Source organism: Gymnoscopelus braueri, assembly GCF_963280865.1.
Source record: "Gymnoscopelus braueri genome assembly, chromosome: 10".
NCBI lineage: Eukaryota > Metazoa > Chordata > Actinopteri > Myctophiformes > Myctophidae > Gymnoscopelus > Gymnoscopelus braueri.
In genome coordinates, this window is record NC_137611.1 from 16,753,472 (window position 1) to 16,770,467 (window position 16,996).

Consider the following 16,996-nt stretch of genomic DNA (forward strand, 5'->3'; position numbering starts at 1 on the left):
CAGGAAGAGAAAAATAAATCTGGAGTGAAGATGTTGAAGCCACTGTGAAGTGGTTTATGCTGGTGCTGCCATATTTAATGAACACAGGCTAAGATCATTTGTAAACATTTTACACAATAATGTGACTTTTACTGAGCTCTTGATCATCTGAGTAAACAAGAAAGAAATGATGGATTTTTTGTTATAATGTATAAAGGGAAATGACATGTAAAGGCAAAGCCTGATGAACTTACAACAGCTAACATTTATAACATTCCCAGTCATATTGAGAAAGTAAAAATCTTCATTATAATTTTTATAGCAACCCTGTATGTTGGCTAAAAGTTCTTTACTCATCTCCTTTGGCAGCTGTTTGTAAAAAATAGTCCATCCAGCTATTTTTTCCCACTATGTTATATATTAAACTAGCCCAGGTTGTCGGTTGTCACTACTTTTGTTCGCCAACGCGACTGAGCCACTGGCGGCCACAATAGGTGATGAGACTGCCATTAGAAGAAGGTCTCATGAGGTATTCCTGTATGTGGGACGATATGCTTTTGTATTTGCCTCACCCCTTAGTTAATATACCACTTTAAAGTAAGCACACATAATAATACACGTTATTTAAAAAGCAATTATATTATTAATCATTTCTCAAACCGAACCCCTATAATGAGTAATTTAGAAATGTTCAATATGTTCATTCTCACTGCTACAAATTCTTGCAGCTACATATTCATGGTCCACCTTTTTTCCATCTCAACCACCAGGACTCTTTACCAGATATTGATGTGTGATCGCTGTAAGAAAACATCAGGTACAGTCACAGATGTTTTGGCTGTACCCAAAATGTTTTTGGCAATCAACTGTCAATGTATTTTCTGAGGTCCTAAAAATACCTATAGAATCTAGCTCCACAAGACCTTCACATAACCCGGAATGCTAAAATATAACAGGTTTTACAACCCTTTTGGGCAAGGCGACTTATTGCTAAAATGGAAGTAAGAGTTCCACCTAAACTTGTATGTATAAAAGATTTAGATTAACTCATGTTGTTTGTAAGAATCGCAATTAGTACTAATCTAATAATAAATAACTGCAATGGCACATTATTAAACTTTTTGGCAATGTGTGTGTGTGTGTGTGTGTGTGTGTGTGTGTGTGTGTGTGTGTGTGTGTGTGTGTGTGTGTGTGTGTGTGTGTGTGTGTGTGTGTGTGTGGTTTGTGCCAGGGACCTCTGGGGCTCCACACAAGATTTGTGATGTTAAAATGTTTCAAAATTATTCCAAATGTATTCGATTTTTTTAAAATAGCAGAAATACAAGCTCACGTCATGTGCAATGAAGCATTGTGAGCTTGTAGATCAGCAATCTTCAAATAGCCGTTGCATTATAGGAGTTTAAGCGGTTAAACTGATTTTGATGCTATTACTAATTTAGCAGGGGACCCCCTGGACCCCTCGAGCCCCTCCCCCAAGGACCCCTCACCCCTGGGAAGCCCCTCTTTCAGAACAACTGAAAATAGGCCAGATATGGGTGAGACTCGAGCGAACATGCTTTTAGTTCACGCTTGTGCAAGTCTATGGGGCAAATTACAGTTTGTGCAACAACTGGGCTGTCTGTTGGGGGTCAGGGGGTGTTAAATTAATGGGTGAAGGTTAAGAAGGCCAAGGGTCAACCTATAATATAGGTATGGTATGGGGGCGACATCTAACGGGAGCTCCGTGCATTTCGGGGCGGCATGCGTGGCGAGGTGGCGGTGGCGGGGGCGGAACTTATGACGTAGCCATAGCTGAGGAGTCGGAGGAGGCTGTTTATTGTTCCTTCCCATCGGCAGTACCGAACAGAGAAAAGGAGGCTAAAGCTGCCCGTCTGACAGCCACAAAAAGCAGAGTCTACAACCCGGGCGATCTCTAATATCCACACGGTTTTTAAAAACGGTCGGTTCGGCTGAGATAAGGACGGGGACCAGGGAACAGGTGATCGTCATTTCTCGCACAGCTAAGCAGGGGCACCATGGCGTACGCGTACCTCTTCAAATACATCATCATCGGAGACACGGGTGAGCAGAGCAACTAGTGACAGCTATTATAGCACTGGGGGTAGCTAGCTACTGGGGTTAGCCACTTCTTTAGCATGCTAGCCATGCTAGCTGCGCTCCATTTCCGCAGTGTTGGACGGTCCAATGACGTGGTGTAAAAAGCAAAGCAGAGAGAGAGGGTGGCATGACAGCAGCCTCCCTATAACACTGTCAGTCTGAAAAAACACTACAAATGGCCCTGACACACGAAGCGACACTTTGGCACAACGTTTTGTCTGCGTTGTGTCGTTAAGAGCTGTTGTTGTTGACACGTTAGAGAGGCCTGTATCGTCTTTCGTCTGTACTCTCTTGCGCCCAGGGTGCAGCGTTGCCATGTCCGCTTATTATAAGGGACTTTGGGCTTGTTTTTCTGTCAAGTGGGTGGTTGCGGTTTTTTCTTGGGCTTGTTTCTAGTAAAGTGTTTGCTGCTTATTTTGGACTTGTTTCCAAAATGTTGTTTAAACCACAGTGGTTCAACTTCTCCATGTGTATTTGTTTGCCAGGTACCCCATACAATACTTGTGTTGTCAAAATATTTTTTTCAAGATATCTTTTGAAAATAGCTGATCTACAATCTCCATTGTGAGCTTGTAGATCTGCTATTTTTCAAATAGCCGATCGATGTATAGTATGGTTATAGGTTTAAAGTGCTCATGTGGCCTATCTTTTGGGCTTGTTTCCCCAGACCTGGTTGCTTATTTCTCTCACAAGATCTGGCATCACTGCCAGGGTGGGGGTGTTAGCCTCAGGCTAGCTACGTTAGCCCTGCTAGTTAGCCTTTTAGCTGATATAGTGTTCCCTACGTAGCATGTTGTACACAACATAGCAGCAAATATGACAACTCAGCAGGTACACGAAACACGATCACCACGACCTCTGCTCTCTCTGGTTAACATGCGTTATTATTAACAAGAACACACTTGATCTCATCATAGTGTCTCTTCTTGGCAGACAACCTGAAGGCCAATCTCTCCAGTATTTCCCCGAAATGGCGTTTTATAACGATTAGGATGATCAGACAAACATTCCCTAGTGTCGCATAAACAGGATTTAGGGGATACGGATTCCTTTGTTTGTAGTCTAATTCCAGCCACGTTTATAGCACTGTGATGTGTGAAACGTTATTGGTGGCCAGTCAGTGGTTAATGTAATGTTGTCATTTGTTTACTCTTGTTAGCTTTTGTATCCTGACCAGGGGCCTGGTTAAACTCGCTTGGGTGTTTCAACAGCAGCAGGTGCATCATTGTGTTGTTGTTGCCCGAGGCTGCTGAACAAAAATATGAGTAAACAAGTATCAACAGCAGGAATATATATGTCATTTATGAAATGGAATTGCCTGGTTGGTCACATCTGTGTTTTTGTTGAGGTGGTGTGATGATGATGAGGAGGAACAGGATCCTTTACTACATGGAGCCAAACCGAAGACCCCCTCACCCCCTCACCTCCCTCACATGCATTAGTTGTATCTTATTTCAGTGTTCACACACACTGTTCATGTTAAAATGTAAGACACGGATGACCCGGCAGCTTCATTGTGACCCTTCATCAAAGATATGGATTGGTCACAGACACAATTAATTCTCCCCAGTCTATTAGAAAAGATTGCTTGCTAGTCTTGTTGCATTGGGTTGTAGTACAGTATAAAACATCCATGTTTAACATTTTAAATGAAGTTTTCCCTGGATTTTACAGTGAGTGACATGTTTTGGGATATGGTGGATTGGTTTAATCTGTGGCTGATTATTTACTAAAACCATAGAACCTTTAGACAAATATTCATATTTTAGATCATGTGACATTATTATGAAATACATGGAGTGCCTTGAAGTCACGTATATTGCCAGGAAAGTAGAGGTAGAATTGATGTCATTTAACTTCTTTTTTTTTTACAAAGAAATTATGGGCGTCCAGTCAGTGGGTAATGTTGTCATTTGTTTACTGTCTTGTTAGCTTCGCATTTTTTTATTTGTCTCTTTGGTGGGCTGCTTGCTTTTAGAGATTGGAGGCCATGAAATATTTTTATGTGCTTTCAAGTTTAGTGTTGTGAAACAGTCTCATGGCTTGAAGTGTCAAAGTGTTTTTGTTTACAGCTTCATAGTGTTGAAGAGAGCTGCTGAGAGCTCTACCTCATACTCTGTAGAAGGAGGGTTACATTCCAGACATTATTTATGGTCTCTCTGAAATCTACTGTAAAAGTATGGAAAATACCCAATAAATATCCATACAGACAGCTATGCTGAGACCTTTTTATACATGTTGACTTAAGGGAATCAATTTTTAGCCTGTGGCACAGGTGTGTCTGGTTTGAGGATGTTGTCTAATGTAGAAATGGCCAAGCTTTACATATCATGGACTGTCAGATAAATGGGCAAGAGGTTCAAGGTTTTGTCAACCAGATCTGCATCTTAAGATGCTTTTAGTATGGTGATCTATTATAGAAATGTACTGTAACTGTGAAAATACCAGCAGATGAAAATGTTGGATCTCTCATTGTACTAAATCACAATGAATTAAACACTGATAGAATTTTAGCAACAAATAGCTGGGATCCCATCGCAAACCTCTGGGGTCCTACTCCTAAGACACCTCCTCGGCTCCCTCCTTTGAGAACTACCAATCTAAACTCTCAATTTGCTCTGTTCAGGAAGCTTCCCAGAAAGGAGTGCAGCTTGGGTGTAGATGGCAGCAGGGATTTGAACGACCTCCGTGTCTGAAGGGTTGGGTTTACGGTGGGATTTGAGTGACGGACAGTTATGTTTTTGTCCTCATATTGGATGAGTTACCTAAGTTGTTTGCCTAGAGTGGATCATGTGATGATTCTTTGTCAACAGAGAGACAGGAAATTAGTCCCAAGTTAACTAGTCAAAACTAAACAGGTATTTGTACACGCATATATTTGCACAAACTGATCACATCAAACACAAATAGGACATTTTGCGTAGAAGATATGACTAGAAACAAACGGCACATCATTTTTGTTTTAATTATGGACAGTTAAATGAGTATATGTGGGTTTTGCTTATTAGTCATGCATTATTAAGTTACATGACTCATCATTTTGCTGTGAGTGCAGTCTGAGGATTACACTTACCCAAATTTTCATGAACTTAAATCCCTTCTGTATTTATGTAGCAGACAGAGTAGTCCTTCCTGAAGCCCTGAGGTCTAATATCCCCCTTGGCCAGGAGGGATTCCGCATGGCGTGAGCAGTAGATGTTTGGTTTTCCATGCAGGAGAGCTGGGTTTGAATCCAAGTGGTTACTTTTACAGCAGTAATGAGTCAGATCACCCTGCTGTGACACAATATATATATATATTTTAGAAACAATATATCGATTTTTGGAAAGCAGAAACGACACACAAAATTATTACTTTAAAAAGAAAGTAATGTCAGGAAATATCGCAAGCATTGCACTTGCAGTTAGGTAATGCTTTCAGTGGAGATTGTTATTTGCAGATGGGACAAAATAAATCGGCATAGATACTCTCTCCCTCTCTCTGACTCACACACAACTTGAGATGACAGCAGTTAGCAGTCAGTAGATTTGATACATTTACAACACCGGCTTATTGCGTATATGTATGTATTGACTAATTATTTAAATCTGTTTCCATTATACGGTCAGAACTGATGTTGCCCATTTTTGTTAGGAAAAAAGCTTCGCATTTTTTAGTTGAAAAAGCTTTGTCCATCATTAATGACAGCGGGTGGGGTTGGAGATGCATTGAAGCAGGTTGGATGGTTGCAGGTGAAATTATTTAAAAATGCTGGTCGGTGTGGGTAAAAAAAAGATGGACGCGCGCATCACTAGTGTGTGTGTGTGTGTGTGTGTGTGTAAGAGAGAGAAATAACATGATGCTGAGTAACATTAATAGAATGTTGGATTCATGTGAGCAACGTGTTTATGCAATCAGAAATATGTTGGAGGAGAATTTGAAGAGAAGCGGTGAGCAGTTCGAGGTAGAAAGGTGTGTGGACATTAAACAACACGTCACACTGTCCCGACCTGCCGGCAGTCCCTGTTACAGATGTGTATTCAGCTCTCTGACTATCCCCACTGCCGGCTTCACAGCAAAACAAGGATACCCCGTGTTTCGCCATTCTATGCAGAATGGTGAGGCGGAATAACGGCACAACATTCCTGCCTTGAACAGGCTGTGCAGGGTGTCCTTATCTGGCAGTCTTTGTCAAGAGGTCTGGTATTGGCCTATAGGCCTTCATGTCTCAACTGGGTGTGTCGACTACCTTTACACCTTGTCTCCCCCAACCGTTACACATGATACAAAAAATAATGTTGCAATAAAATGTGGTGCGTTGGATAACTATCTCAAGCAAGTTTAAGTCCCTGCTTGTTGGGTTTTCATACTTTTAATTTAAAGAAAAAAATGGTTTCCTCAAATACAAAACAAACTACAGCAGGCTGCATGCTTTGGACAATGGTTGACAGTATTGTACGTACGGATAGTCGCAATCTATAAGCTAAACATGACAGACCACCAGTATGGTCGTTTAACTTGAACACTCATTCAACAAGTGAACTGAAAATTCAAATGAATCTACCAGGAAAGCCTAGTTCTGCTCCTTGAGCGATCTTGCATACTGCAGAGATAAATGTGCAGTGATCACAGTGATTGACCCATGCATTAAGTCAGCTCCCTCTGTTATCATCATAGACTACTGTTCCATACTGAGCACGAGGAAGGGCAGATGGTCAGGGAGTCTTGGCTGAAAATGTTAAGTTGTGAGTGATACATGGTTCACATTTACAGTGCTGTTGTGAAGCCAACACTCCCAACAGTGTCCTCCTCTCTTAGTTCCTACTCCTTTTGTTAACTTGTTTCTCATGCCGTTCTAAGTATTTAACCACTTGAGCCCTATTTGACAAAATAGCTAAAATAGCCGATTAGTACTATCAGTATCTTCATTGCTTATTGGTGCCGTTGGTGGTGTTTTTAAAGCTCTTCAATTGTGAAGAAATATGAAATATGCTGTAGAAATCTCCATCCTCATTTACTTAAACGACTACAGCCTCAGTAGCCTGTGCCAAGGGCCATATTGTTACCCTCTAATTGCTTCTATTATAGTGTCCTTCAGTCTCCTACGTGTTTTCTTTAATGGCACTAGGTTAACCAGTATTTCTTCTGCAAAAGTACCTCCAGCTTAGTGTATGCCTTGTATGCTTCTAGAGTGCAACTGCTTCTAGACTAGAGGGCAATAGCAACTAGTTGGTGGCATGTAATACAATTGTTTTATAACAAACACAGTTTCCTCCTCTTGTTCATATCAAAGTAGTGATGAAACACAAGTGTTGATCCCTCTTCTGATAGTGACACATCCTCAATCTGTTACTTTAGGAAAACTCAAGCAAGTGCTCACTTTCAAAAGTGAGTGGGAAGTGAGAAGAAGTATTACAAAGTTTGTAATACGACTGTACAACCAGCTACTGAGCCCAGTGGGCGGCCATAGCTGAATGGGCCTCTGGCCCCGGTCTATGTGTCGGAAGTGTTCCTGAGCAAGACACTAAACGCTTAACTGCTCCCCGGGTGCTGTGTAAATGGCACCCGCTGCTCCCAATAGTTAAGGATGGGTAAATGCAGAGGACAAATTCTGTTCAAATGTACTGTGACAAAAAATTGCCCAAAGGAGTGGGGACACTAGGGACTATAGTATCATTAAAAATCCTAAAGCAGCTTTCGCATATCATCACTGTTGGGCCAAAACCGTTACTTATACCATAACCTGTGTTCCAATGGATCCAACAACAACATAGTTATTATTAAGTCACAACAAGCTCTTGTTAATACTTTTCGTTAGTTAAATATTTATAGAGCCCACAGACAGACTTAACTACTTTGAAACTGGCATCTCTATTTTGGGCATGTCATGTTTGGGTGAAATCTTTCAAGCTATTCACAAATGTTCGATGTGTCTTGTAGATTTTTGCACGAGACTGCCATTCTACAGAGTCTAAAACGGGGCATTCATGAATGAAAAATCATAAAAACGTTAAAATGACAATACATGGTTTCTACCCGACAGCGACGATATCCCTCCTGGAACAGCTCCAGGATCATGAAAACCTCATCAAGAGAGGCTCATCTCTCTTGTTTCCACCTGTAGAAAAAAAAAACGGTTATTGTTGGTGCAGGTGTACACAGCAAAATGATCCCAGGGGGGTGGGGAAACGGCAATTTTCAGGCTAGCTATTTTCTTAAGCTGCTGGACCTTCAGCCAGCTCGTCCAGAGATCAGCCTGGCAGATAGACAGTTCTCCCCACAAAATCCCACCCTGAATTATAACCACCTCTACTCTGCATGTTTCAACCTCAAAATAAGTCTACTTTTCATGGAGCACAGACAGTTAACTCGATGGATAGGCCACTCCTGGTAATTTCTAATTTCAGTGATCTTTAATGATGCTCACAGCCGATTATCATTTCTCAGGTGTGCGCTGTGTGCAAAGGGCAGGAAGATTATGTCGTGTCGACTATAATAAATCGATTGCTACATACAAGTATAGCCTATATTATAATATATTTTTAGGTGGCTTGGACAGCTCACATTTATTACAGTTGTTATGATACCACGACTCGTTATTTCCTGCTTTTATTGTGCTATGTTGATGGCACCGCCTGATACGAAATGCATTATTCATGAGAATAAGTCAGGAGAATAATTGAGACAATAACGGTGAGGCCTGGGGTCATGCTACACAGTGTAATAAATGGTTAGCCGGTAACAGCTGGCCCTGGAGACTCTGTCGTTGTTGTCTGGCTATATAGTGTACAAAGGGTGACAAATGCTGTAATATTATTGCCCAATAATGTTGATTTTACACAGAAATGAATAAAAATGTGTGTAATAAGTCATTATGTCAGTTTACTTAAACCCTAGAGTCCCTATTCTGGGGGCGAACATTCTGCTCACAACTCTTGCACATCATCAACCATTTTCGGCTAAAAGATTTGGTGTCGACTGTGGAGGGAAAAATGGAGGGCGGCTATAATACATTTCTTTTTGTTTTCTTTTCTATAATTCTATAATTTTGAGCTAATTATTTTCACCCTTTTTTCTCTCCCCAATTTAGTTGTTACACCAATTAATTCCTCCCACTGCTTGTCACTGCTTGTCACTACTTGTCACTGCTTGTCACTGCTTGTCACCTGCCCAGTTTGTAGGATTATGTACAGTGACAAATATCACCCTCCCTGCCCAGCTTCCCTCCCCTGAACACGGGCCAATTGTGTTCATATAGATGCTCGGCCAAGCCGGATACACCGCGGCGGATTTGAACCCCTAGACTCTGCGGTGGCAGGCTGTAGATACAACCGCGCCACCCGAGCGCCCATATGCCAATGTTTCTAACACGTTTAACTTATACACACACATAGGAAGCTGACCGTACAGCCACAGGCCAGTGAGCCCCTACTGTAGAGCTACGCAATGGTTACGTGACTTCTCTCCAAAGTACTTGTAAGTAAGAGCAGAGTGTGTTTTCTTTCCTCCAGGTTTTCTCTGCTGATCCAGGTATTCAAAATGATCATATTCCCCTGAGATAACATACGTTTACTGGCTATTGACCTCATTAACACCTATAGCACAATCCAGAAAACATATACTGAGCTATCGGTAAGAAAAATAACACTGTACTACTTCAATGTAATGAGAAAGAACATCTCATTTAAGTGGAAACTCAATATGTTTTCCGGTGTGTTAATGTTAGCCAGCAGGGAGGGATGGGCATTTTCTTGTTAACATGTACGCTTGGTAATTGGTGGTTAATTGGTGGTTATCCATAGTTAACCATAGCATGACATGATGACATCATATTCATAGATATAACTTTGCAGTGCACATCACGAGCCTTGGATGCACTAACTGCATGATAGAGTTGTATGTTGCGCAACCGATGTACTTGAATGCAGCGAGCAGACGGAGCCTTCAATGTGAACAGCGTTCAAATAAAGTTAGTCATCTGTCACCTGTCTTTCTGGAAATGTTTTCAATTGCCTTGTGGTTTCCTAGTTTGATGGATTTGTTGTTTTTCTTTATCAGCTATGTTTTTTTTTTCCTCTTTTGTTTATTTTAAAAGTCAAGCCCTTCAAAAAGTGAAACGTACAGTAACAAATCAAATCCGCGGTTCGCCTATATCCCCTGCCTTTTGAAATTAGTGTAGATTTTGTGGTGTCTTTCTATTCAGCAATGTGTGACTATGCTAGCTAGTTAGCCACCCAGTCCAAAATGAAGCCAGTCAGCGCTGCTGTTTGTTTTCTTGTGGGGTGAGCTGCTCTCTCCACTTATTTGAATGACCTTAGTTTGATCAGCGCAACTCGGTTAGCCACACAGGTAAACACTCAGTGTGGTGAGGCTGTGTTTACATCATGATTACAGGTGGAAACATTCACCAATGACACACATCCTCTCTAGATCTGAAAGAACAAACGCTGCTCTCATCAATACTTCCTCTGATAATTATAACGATGATTAGAACCACGGTCACTTTAGCAGAAGCACAGCAGGTTACAGTAGTGGAACACAAGGCTATTAACCAGGGTGCACCATGGGTACCATACACCTTCTGAAGAAGATAGTAGTGATGTTGGGCTGTAAATGTACAACTTGAAGTAAGGCCGTAAAGTGTGTGTGTGTGTGTGTGTGTGTGTGTGTGTGTGTGTGTGTGTGTGTGTGTGTGTGTGTGTGTGTGTGTGTGTGTAAAGAACTGCATAACATTAAGACGGTTCATGAACCTGGTGCATTCGGCAGGAAGGGGTGAACATAGGACTGAGCGATATGACTTCAAAACAATATCACGATTATTTCAAACTTTTCCCCCGATTATGATTAATGAAGGAAGAAGAAAATTGTGAAAATAGCAGATAGGCTATTTTCACTATTTTTGTACACCACCGTTTTACAGCAAAGTATGATACAGGGTTAAGTGCTTAATCACGTTAGTCAATTTTGTTCGTGTTGATTCTGTTATTTTATACAAGAAATAGCTTAACTGTTACAAACAAATACTGTTCGTCCATCAATCGGGTAACCATGAGCTAGATTAAGTCAGTTACTGGTTCTAAATATTGGTTTCAATATACTTTTGATTATTTGCCCTGTGTCGTGTGTGTAGACTGCACACTGCCGGTGTAATGCAGGGGATAATGACAGGCTTATGATCCCAGACCTATAGTGTCGTTGTCGGGCGGAAACCTCATATCCCCATATTTCAACTTTTTATAATAATAGTAATACTACATATGATTTATATAGCGCTTTTCTAGGTACTCAAAGTCGTTTTACAGAAACAAAAAAAACAAAAAAACTTTATTAGGAAAAACTAGTTAAAAAGGTTAAACTATAAAAGAAAGGTAAACAAAGGGGGTTGGGTTTAATGTAGGGAATGCGAGTTTGAAAAGGTGGGTTTTGAGTGGTTTTAAACGTGGTGAGAGTGGGGGCAGCTCTGATGTGAGCTGGGAGTGAGTTTTTTTGTCAATTAATGCCCTAATTCATCATGTCGCACAAAAGTAGTGGAAAAGTTGTTAGCTTATAGATCGGCTAATTTTACTTTTTAATTAAACAATTATAATAATATATGTTTTAAAAGAACAGTTTAGGACATACAAGGTTTCCACCAGACAGCGACAATATACAAGGGTCCTTCCAGTGAGCCCTTCCTCTCTCTCTCCATCCTCTCATCACCACAGCGCCCCTGCCTAGCAACGCCACTGCCTGGTGATGGTAACCCTTGGAAACAATAAAGGAGGAAGGGTTCTCTCCCTCTCTCTATCTCTTCTGTGTATGTTGATTTCTCCTTATCCTTCTCTCTCACACACATTCTCTCTCTCTATGTCTGTATGTCTCTTTGTATCTCTTTCAACATGTCTGATCTGTACTCTTAGAAGTAACAATGTTGACCACATGGCTGCTAAGCGTTGCTGGGTTATATCGGAGAGGAATGTTTGGTATCAGCTCAGCCACAGTTGTAACACTTTTCAATTGAAGTCAACTTCATTCTTTTCTAAAATGTTTGAGAATGGTTCAACTTATTTTTTCTCTACTGTGTGTGTGTGTATGTGTGTTAGCATAAGTATATAAGCTGTGTGTTAGCATAAGTATATAAGCCGTGATTGTAACTCCAGACCTTGTTGAAAATAAATGTTTGTTGTTGTGGTTTACCTGAATTTCTTGGCAGGCTAACACCAGTTTTGAGATTTTATTTTTCATTTTAAAAACAAAAACTGGGACACCAGCATTTTTGCAAGTTCTAAGAATGTAAAACTGTTGCCTTCGCTTGCAACATTCAGCTTCCTTTTGTGTTAAACTTGTCGGCAAGAATCTCATGAGACACGCCTTCAGCTGGAGGTGAAGAATTACATTAACACCCTTCCATCTCCCATATTGTCTCCCTTATGGTGACTGTTGACATTTGAGGCTAAAATGGTCGCTCTGGGCACAGCAGCTAGTCCCATCTCTGTTGCCATGGCAATGCCCTCTGACCCCCTGGATGTTGGGGAGGTCTGCCTCCTGTTTGACCAATCAACTGTCTTGAGTTGAGTTATTATGCAAATGAGGAGGCAGAGTCTGCAGAGATGAGCAACGGAAATGTTCAGCCTAATTTATACTTGATTGTGCGCCCTGTTATATAAATAGCCCGTCGACTACAAGCTTCTGAGGTGAGCTTATAGACTGGCTATTTTCGATGCGTGACACCGACACGCAAAAAATATAAAACACCCCTTACTCTCTTCTTTCCTGTGTGTTTGTTGGCCATTTCTGCTTTAGGTGAAAAGTACATAAACACTGATTAATTGTAGATGTGTAGATGCCTTCAGCTGGGTGGGGATTGACAGTTGAGACTGCATCAGTGTGGATATTAGTGGAAATATACTGTCAATTTAATTTAATCTCAATGTTAGTCTTCTGGCCATTTTCTGCTTTCATTCAATCCGTCTTTCTGCAAGTTTTCTGAAAGTCAGTATATAGCTCTAGCTCCCACGTTTGCTTGAACTAGTACTGCACAAACGAAGACTTTATAAAAATGGCTAAACGTATTGTGAAGTGGTTATGCAAGTTAGTGAGAACCTTTTTTAGTGAGAACTTTTAAACCTTTTTGTTCGGTACATCATTATGACCGCCATCGCCATGTTTGTTTTCAGAAAACCGTTGACTCTGAACTGCACTCTAGTGAATGTATTGTTTAACAGCCATGCCAACGCAAAAGACGCATGAAAGTATGTGAGCAGTGATGGTTGCATCACGTTTGAACCAGATGTATTTATTTTCGTTCGTAACGGGAGTATAAATGGGCCTTTTAGTTATTGGCGAAACTCAGTGGTGAAAGACTATGGTTCCCCACAGTGGCCATTATTGGTGCTTGACTCCTTCCTGAACACCTGGGGGGAAAAACTAAAGTAAAATGCTGTAAACAAACATAGAATATTGCTTTAATCCATTAAGACCGGGAACGCATTCTGTGTCATTTTAAGATTTCTTAGGCTATTAGAAAATGGCAGATATACAAGCTCATAGCACGGCACCGAGTGCCGCACCATGAGCTTGTAGATCTGCAATTTTTTTGAGAGATTTGGGGAAATGTTTACAAATCTTATGTTTTTAAAGCGAACATTTTAACTCCGATCTGTGCTTCTGGGGGTCCCTGGAACAATATGTTTTGAGATGGGGGGTTCCGCGGCCAAATACATATCATTTTGGGGGTCCTTGACATGGAAAAGTTGGAGCACCACTGATATAGCAACATACTATTAGGATTTAGATTTTCTTTTAGATACGTATTTGGCTTCAGACCCCCATCTCAAAATGTCTATTTCCAGGGACCCCCCCCACCCCCCCCACCCAGAAGCAAAGATTTGAGTTACAAATCTTCGCTTTAAAAATATATATATATATTCAAAGATTTGCACACATTTTCAGGAGTTTTCCAAAAAATCTACAAGCTCATAGCGCGGCACTCAGTGCCACGCTATGAGCTTGTAGATCTGCTAATTTTTGAATAGCCAAACAAATCTTAAAATGACACAGATGCGTTCCCGGATTGAATGGGTTAAAGGAGGAAGCCTGTTTTTATATCACATTATGAGAAGATGGAGGTAAAGCCGCTGCACAGGAATTGGGTGTTAAGAAACGGACTGATAAGATTTGATTCTTCAAACAGTGTGTGGGCGGAGGAGAGTTCCATTATGATGCCAGCCTTGCCACACATACACAAGACACTACCTTTATTTCCTAAAGGTTCTTTCTATCAACATTAACCTTTCCGCTGTAGACCACTGAGGATGAAAAAAAGATCCTGTCTGAGCAGGAGAGGACATTAATCCTCCAGCATAACCCAGCCGTCTGGCCTTGAGACAGGCTTTTAATTAGATGGTAAACAGCTTTTAACCATTAGGTGAACATTATGATGCATACTTCAAAGTCGTCTTTCCCGAAAAGTCACTAAGACTCACCTAAGACTTTAATACTTGGTTGTACGATGGATCTACAAGCTCACAATGTGTTGTGAGCTTGTAGATGGTCTATTTTTGCATATATAAATTTCACATATAACGACATGCCCAAAATAGCAAATGCAAAAGTGTCACTTTTCAGCTACAGTCACCTTTTTTAACCCAAATAGGGCAATTGTGTGACACCTGACCCGAAAGAAAACAACATGTCACCTTTTTCACCTCGGGGCTATTTGCATGCCTGCAAAAATATCTACACGCTCACAGTGTACAATTGTGACGGCGGTGTCTCATCGTAAGCTTGTATCTGATATTTTTCATTATATTTTATTTAAAGAAATGCATAGTATGATGACCACCCACCACGAGCCGGTATCCGTCTACAGAGGTCAACAAGCAACACCTCCCTTTGTGATTCCTCAAGTGAATATAAGGATGTGACTCACACTTTAAAACATGATTCATATTTGCATCCACGCAATTAAACACAAACATCCCATCTTCCCGACCGTGCAGCATTTACATTATGAGTTCAGACTGTGGTGTTGTGTGTTTTTCCTGTCATGTTTCATACATTGCGTTTGATTTGATGTGGGGACATTAGCTACGTTCAGTGGACCATACAAAATTACTTTGCAGGGGCTTTAACCACATGAAAGCTAGCGTCTATATTCTGGTTATGTCATAATGGGCAATTAGGCATACATTTGGCGAAAATAGCCAATCTACAAGCGTTGTGAGTTTGTACATTGGCTATTTTCAGTGAAGAGATTTGGTGTCGACTAGGGAAAAAGGGAGGGGACCAAGTATAGACCCCTGGGGGGCCCGATCAATGAAGTGTACACTTTTAAGGATTCAATTGAGGTGATTTTAATTGAATGTATCATGATCATGTGATATGATTTTTCAAGTCATACACAGACAGGATTATAAAATTAAATACTGTAGGTCTACATGATGCCATATAACCTTAGATCCACAACTAACTGCTGGTTCACAGACAGTTGTTACCATGTGTGTGTTTAAGTGAATGCTCAGACCTCCTGTGTCAAATCTGTGTAACAATAATTGATAACGATGCTGTGTGTGCATGTGTATATATGTGATCCGTTTTCCAACTTCTGAGACTGAGTTTGTTTCATGTGTTTATGTTTCAGGTGTGGGGAAGTCATGTCTATTACTACAGTTCACAGACAAGAGGTTTCAGCCAGTTCACGACCTCACTATCGGTAAGACCCTCTCTGAGAGTGTACAACACTGCAGCTGATACCAATATATCGGTCAATAAATATGGCAGATGTTGTGATGTGCTGTCTGAAACTATCAGGAGGCACTGAGAACTGTTGCCTCTGTTCCACTGTTATTGATGTTGGCAACAGGATTCTTCCTTCTGATAGATGAATATGAAGAATCTTGTTACCTTGATGGTGTGGCCACTTGAAATAACAATGATTTGTGTGTGTGTGTGTGTGTCCAGGTGTGGAGTTCGGAGCGAGGATGATCACTATAGATGGAAAACAGATCAAACTGCAGATCTGGGACACGGTAATATACAAATGTTTGATAATAGCATGACCGTGACGTAATAGATTTTTATCCGGGCATGCCTGTTATTTGTCGTTGCCTGAATTTGGATATTGAGGACAAATGCCGGGCAATCACTTGTTTAGCACAGACCCATAGCTTTATTTACTCACAAAGATGATGACAAAAATAGCTTTTGATCATCAACACTTAAACCACTTCAACCCTATATACCTTGTTGACTGGGGTTCCCCAAGGGTCTGTATTTAGCCTGTTACACCTGTGGTAACCTATACGTTTTATACCTTTCAATCTAGGACAGCATCTGTGTCATTTTAGATGTTGCTAGATGTTGCTATACACACTGTATAGCAACTATTTCTTTTAATGCAGAAGTTTTTCAGAAAACTTAGGATTTAGAAGGTGTTTTTAGAATCGGCCTCAGGTCTAAATGGTTTAGTCTCCTCTTTTTTCCCCCTCCCAAATGTCTTTGCCGACAATAGTCGATCTACAAGCTCACAGCACGTTGTGTTGCAGTGCGTTGTGAGCTTTAGGGAGGCCATAGCATGTTATGGCTGTATTGGAAACAGAAGGTCCCCGGTTTGCCCCCCGGCCCTGTCAGTGTGTCAAAGTGTCCCTGAGCAAGACACTTAACCCCTAACTGCTCCCTGGGCGCTGTATTAATGGCGCTCATTGTTCCTTATAAATGCAGAGGTCCAATATAAATGCAGAGGAACAATTTCACGTATGTGCAAAATGTACTGTGATGAAAAATAACCCAAAAGTTAATATTGTTTTTATTATTATTGTAGATCTGATATTTTCACAGAACGTTCACCTATTATGACATGCCCTTAGGGGTTCAAGTGGTTATGTTAATAAATAGATTAACTTTACTGCCAGTTTACTGCCTGTGAGGAACTACCCTGGCAAATGAAATGCTAGCCTTGATT

General features: G+C 40.9%; 1 protein-coding gene across 1 annotated transcript in view; it reads left to right on the forward strand.

The window, feature by feature from the left end:
* The first annotated feature begins 1,771 nt into the window (after positions 1-1,771).
* Positions 1,772-16,996, forward strand: part of rab2a (RAB2A, member RAS oncogene family) — a 30,773-nt gene continuing 15,548 nt past the window's right edge. Inside the window, exons 1-3 of the mRNA XM_080438982.1 lie at positions 1,772-2,040; positions 15,677-15,748; positions 15,997-16,064. Coding sequence (XP_080295108.1) covers positions 1,995-2,040; positions 15,677-15,748; positions 15,997-16,064 — 186 coding nt within the window. The 5' untranslated portion in view covers positions 1,772-1,994. The remainder of the gene's footprint in view (positions 2,041-15,676; positions 15,749-15,996; positions 16,065-16,996) is intronic.